The following is a 5,926-nucleotide window of genomic DNA, read 5'->3' as shown; positions in this document are numbered from 1 at the left end:
ATAACTGAACCTTGTAGAGGACATTATTGATAACTTACTTTATCAAAAAGCTTATCAATAATTGAAGTAAATTTTTGAATATACTTTAAATGATTTTATCTAAAAAGTTATCAATAATTACGTTTATCGAAAAGTTTTTAGAAAAGATTCTTAAAAAGATTAGACAGAGATGATGAAAGACAAAAAAACATAACTATTTTTGATAAGGTGTTTGATAAATGTACTAATCGATGAAGTTATTGATAGACGTATTTATCGATAAGTTTATCGATAAATTTCACTACTGAACATCTAACTTATAAAAACATGGATAGTTTTATCGAACATCCTTTTGAACAACATAAGTAAGTGAGTAAAACTCTAGAAGAACAATGTTTACTCAATGTTCAATCATGTTATCGAGAATCACAGAATTCGATAAACGCATTGATAAGCCAATGCACAATAATAGTTTGTCATGTAGAGAAGACTTACCCATTTAACAATAAAGGTATGCAGAGAAACTTAACTATTTATCCAAAAAATGATCAAAAACCTCATTTATTGATAAAGTCATCTATAAACATTTAACAGTAAAGTCATCAAAACCTTAAGTCTAACAAGGGAGACGAGTCGAGGAGGGAAAATCGAAACGAAAACAATCACTTGCCATCCTTGCCGTAGCTCATTCACTTATAGTCACCTTCCTTCACTCACTTGCCACCGCCTTCCTTATCGTTTACCTAAGAAAGGAAGAGGAAGACGAGTTGGAGAGTGAAAAAAAATGAAGTTAAAGCATGTGGGCAAAGGATTTAAAAAGCCAAAAAAATATTTTCATCTTTTAACTAATATTTCATAATTCCTATTTAGGGCTAGGTCACTGATAAAAATCATACAAATTCAAAAGCCCAAATCGTAATTTTGCATATTTCAATATCTTTATCTGCGAATTTTTCTTATCCGGCCTTGAAAAAGTTCCTTGAAGAAAAACCCTTTTCAAATTTCATCTCCAAATGTAACGATTTCTAGGATGAAGTCCATGCGCAAGTTGAAATTTGCAGTCTTATTTTCTCATCTCCCCAAAATTGAAATCACTCCTTCCATTTCATGGGCTTCTGACTCTGTCTTTTGCAGTCACCCAGTTCGAATACTTAATCCTCTTCACCTAATTTCAACATCTCTTTCCCTCAGTAACTTCAATTGTTTATCTCAAAATCGAAGGATGCAAATGGAGGCGTTTTCTTCTCCGGCGGGTGAGATTCACGCGATAGTTGGTCCAATGCTCTCAGTTAAAAGAATTCAGTTAGAGAATAATAACATCAGGTAAACACATGAGTTGGCTGCCTTTATATTTTATTTTTGTGATTGTGTTGGCTTGCATTCTCTTTGCTGATCTTGAGTAATGCTTGTATTCACGCAAGTAGGAGATTTATTATAAGCAAGCAAAATTGCTCTTTTTTTCCTTGGAAGTTCATGGTTACTATTTAATAAATGGATTTTCCAACGTATTTGCCGAAAATAGATGCCAATTTTCAGAATTGCAAAATTACTGACGGTTCAAAAGCGTGATATCTAAATCTGTCTTGTAATTGTGGCCGAAGAGAAAAAATCTGTATTGTGATTTACTGTTTGAGTTGGAAAACTACTGCTTTGGCCATGTTTATGATCATCACTCGGTGGATGTTACCAGTTTTCAGGTGAAGCCTCGCAAAGGCGGCCCCAACTTGGATAAAGTTTTAAAAGGTCTATGTATATCTGGCAGGTTGGCAGAAGCTATTGGGCTTTTGTGTCGTACAGGATTAGCAGTGCACTCAAGGACATATTCTCTTCTGTTACAGGAAAGCATATTGAGGAAAGAATACAAGAAAGCCAGAAGAATCCATGCACAAATGATTGTAGTTGGATATGTTCCCAATGAATACTTAAAGACCAAATTGTTAATATTATATGCCAAATCAGGATACCTAGAAACCGCACGTACTCTGTTTAATAATTTGGCAGAGAAGGGCTTAGTTTCATGGAATGCAATCATTGCTGGGTACATCCAAAAGGGCCTTGAAGAAGTGGGGTTGGATTTTTTCTATTTGATGAGACAGTCTGGCTTAAGACCAGATCAGTATACCTTTGCATCAGTTTATAGAGCATGTGCAACCTTGGCTTCGCTGGAACCTGGGAAGCAAGCCCATGGTGTGATGATCAAGTGTCAAATTAAGGACAATGTAGTTGTCAACAGTGCCCTTATTGACATGTATTTTAAATGCAGTAGCATCCATGATGGGCAGCTACTATTTGATAAATGTTTAAGCAGAAATACCATTACTTGGACTGCTCTAATATCTGGTTATGGTCAGCATGGAAGCGTTGTGGAAGTTATAAAATCTTTTCATAAAATGATATCAGAAGGTTTTAGACCAAATTATGTTACTTTCCTTGCTGTTTTGTCTGCTTGTAGCCATGGTGGGTTGATTGATGAGGGATGGAAATATTTTCTGTCAATGACAAGAGAGTATGAAATTCCGCCACGGAGCCAGCATTATGCAACAATGGTTGACCTTTTAGGGCGTGCTGGCAAGTTAAAGGAGGCTTATGAGTTTGTCCTGAATTCACCTTTTAAAGAACACGCAGCAGTATGGGGTGCTCTGATTGGGGCTTGTAAGATTCATGGAGACAGGGGCTTGTTAAAGGTTGCATCCAAGAAATTCTTTGAATTAGAACCTGCAAATGCTGGAAAACATGTTGTCTTGGCAAATGCATATGCCAACTCTGGGCTGTGGGACAATGTTGAGGAGGTTTGGACCCTGATGAGGAAATCAGGGATGGTAAAGGAGCCTGGTTATAGCAGGATAGAGGTACAGCGAGAGGTTTTTCTTGTTCTATAAGGGTGATACATCTCACCATAAATCTGATGAGATTTACAAACTGAGTAAAGAGATGAGGTGCATCCCAGTGGATGCAGAATATATGCCTGATATATGCGGAACCTAGTGCATATGCATTATCAAAGAATCTTGGAGATAAAGAGCTTGCTGTTGCTAGCTTTTCTTATCTTGATATCTGTAATTTGGATTGCCCATAAAAGTTCAGGTATGGTGCTTTAGGAATTTAAACAAAACTATTAATTGCATATAAAGTTCCTTTAGTTGCAAATTGAAAATTCCAAGTGAAACAGTGAATTCTGAAACATTTAGGAGCCTTCATATTGTTGTTTATAACATAGGAATAATGTTCTTTTACAGTGGGTGCAAATGGCAAGTTTATTTTGGAGATTGGTTGTCGGAGGTATCTAATATGTGACATGTGAAAAAGGAAATCATACATCAATTAGTATAATTTGGGTATATTGCCCCCAGCCTTGTTGTAGCCTTTTTGGTATTTATTGGAGATCCATTATCAATCACTCTGTATTCTCTTATGTACAAATTCTCACCAGATAGAGATCTATATTCCTTTCTTGCTAGCTGACTGCTAACAGCTCAGTGTTCAATTGGTTGTGTCCCATTTTACTCTGTAATTTATGCGATTTTAGTTGCTGTGCTATATCTTCAGAAGCCATTGCGTGGTCAGTTTAAGTTTTTGAAGCATATTGGTTTCTCTTTGGAGTCTTCGTTGAATCAGAAATCATGTTCAAGCCGGTTCCTGGAACCTTGCCTTCTAAAGCTAACAGATATCTTTTTGTCTGCAGTGATTCCCATGGAATTTTGTATCTTCTAATATATGTTGATGACCTTTTGATGATCACTGGCCCATATGGAACCACTGTCATTCAGTTGACTGATTACGTGAATGGCCTGTTTTCCTTGAACGTACTGGGTGAACTTTCCTATTTTCTTGGCATTGAGTTCATTCAGACATGTGCTGAAATGTTCTTGCTCAGTGAAAATATGTACGAGTTGCTTGTTGACACTAGAATGATTGCAGTTAATGCTGCTTGTACTCCCATGGTTGCTAACTTGCAAGTTAGGACGTCAGATGGAGATTTATTTCGTGATCCAAGACACTCTCACAACATCTTAGGTAAATTGCAATATCTCTGCTACACTCACCCAAATTTGCCTTCTTCGTCTACCACCTTGGCTAATACCTTCATCAACGTCGCTTTCCACATGGGAGGTTTGTCAGGGAGTTATCTGTTACCGTGGCAGTTCCATTAAGGGACTCCTATGGAAGAATCATTCTTCACTGCCACTAGCATTCCTTTCCAAGTGTTTGCGAGCCTCACTTTGCTGGATTCACAACTCTAACCTACTTAATGCAGAATCTAAGTCACCAATTACTGTTCATTATGTTCAGAAGTTCTTCATCCATATTCCTATTGCTCCTACTCAGACATCTTCCATAACTTGGCAGGAGATTTTATCTTTGCTACATGATTTTTCTCATACTTCTATATCAGTAGTGTCATTGTCCTCTTAAGTTTTTTCGCAATTCTACTTGTTCTTTATCTTACTGTACTTGGTAAATCTCTCATTTTCTTAATATCATTTTGTCTTACTCCCAAAAAAAAAAAAAAAAGATGCCTGCTGCATTATCTTGCAGGAACGGCTCACTATGGCCTTCTTCTAAAGCCTGCTTCCCAGCTGCAAGTTCAATCTTTTGGAGATGCTAACTGGGGTACAAACAGAGAAGATCATGATTCAGTCGGAGGTTTTTGCATGTTTTTTGGACCTAACCCCATCACTTGGATCTCTTGCAAGCAACAGGTCATGTCTAGGTCCACTGAGGCTGAATATAGAAATTTTGAATATGTTGTTACTGAAGTTATGTGGGTTATTGCTCTGCTTAAGGAGATGTTTGTCTCTGCAGTTTGTCCTCCTCTCATGTGGTGTGACAAACACAGAACTGTTGCTCTCACTGTCAATCCTTTACTCCGTGGTAAAACCAAACACGTTGAACTTGACCTACATTTTGTCCGTGAAAAAGTTGCAGCTGGTCTGATTCAGATTGGGTATATACCAGCTACAGAGCAGGTTGCAAATATCCTCTTGTCGCGATTATTTGATCACTTCAGATCTCGACTGAATGCCATGGAAAAGGAAGAAACTGTCCAGTGTCTGGTTTCCTGATATATGAATTGCCATTTTCTGTTTTCACGGAAAAGATTAGTAGAAGGAATACTAAAAGTACTATATAGTTATAACTTAGGCTGTTACAATCACGGACACTTGTCCGCTATTGTGTCCTATACTCCTTTATATTGTATTCTTGCTCATCTGAAATAAACTGAGAGTACTGTGAATATATCTTAGAATGAGTTCTCTAGCATCCATACCAATCTCTTGGAGGATTATTAGAGACAGGGAAATTACTGCTATGTCAGTGGAGTAGAAGTGACCAGGTTAGGCTAGACAAAAAATTGCTGATTGGGCTGGCCATATGGTCAGGTTGGCTTGGCCCATGTTTTTCATGCTAGCCTTTTAAGAACATTTCCCTTATAAGCAGTCATATGAATTTTTGTAAGGGGTGAAATAAAATTTCTGAGGTGCTTATGATAATTTTTATTTTTTTCTTAGGTCTTTTTATAACTTCTAAGAAAAATATGTATAGAAAATGAAGTCTATTGCAAAATTGGATCAGGCATCAGATTAAACCAATATAGGGTCAAACCGAGTTTTTTGTACCCCTACAATGGAAGGGTGAGGTTGTCTTTCTGCAGTAATTATGTATAAGAGATGTTGGTGTCTTTCTATCATAGGCCAACAGATGATATTCATGGTCATTGCATGATTAATGGGATAGATTAAATTTGCAATGGAAGTCAGTGATAATAAGCAAGTGATAGTGGATCACCAAACCTTGTAACTGGAACAACCTTGACCTGTCCACTGAAAGATAATATTTTTATAAGCAAAACAACCACTTGATGTGAACTTTGTGGCAAATGTGCATTGTTTACTTTGAGGAAGATGCAGGAGACACAGATGGAGCTGATAGTTATCAGTGGCACGGT

At 37.2% G+C, this 5,926-nt stretch overlaps 1 protein-coding gene across 1 annotated transcript; it reads left to right on the top strand.

Moving 5' to 3' along the window:
• The first annotated feature begins 954 nt into the window (after positions 1 to 954).
• LOC114754444 (pentatricopeptide repeat-containing protein At4g16470-like) lies at positions 955 to 4,133 on the top strand. The gene is given in 3 exon segments (XM_028943203.1): positions 955 to 1,302; positions 1,670 to 2,843; positions 2,845 to 4,133. Coding segments are annotated over 3 exon segments (1,587 nt in total). The 5' UTR covers positions 955 to 1,009; the 3' UTR covers positions 2,965 to 4,133.
• Positions 4,134 to 5,926: the final 1,793 nt, after the last annotated feature.

Source organism: Neltuma alba, unplaced genomic scaffold (assembly GCF_004799145.2).
Source record: "Neltuma alba isolate B1F8T4 unplaced genomic scaffold, ASM479914v2 tig00010142_pilon, whole genome shotgun sequence".
NCBI classification, from domain to species: domain Eukaryota; kingdom Viridiplantae; phylum Streptophyta; class Magnoliopsida; order Fabales; family Fabaceae; genus Neltuma; species Neltuma alba.
The sequence above is the reverse complement of the archived record's forward strand: the minus strand, read 5'-3'. Positions and strand labels throughout refer to the sequence as shown.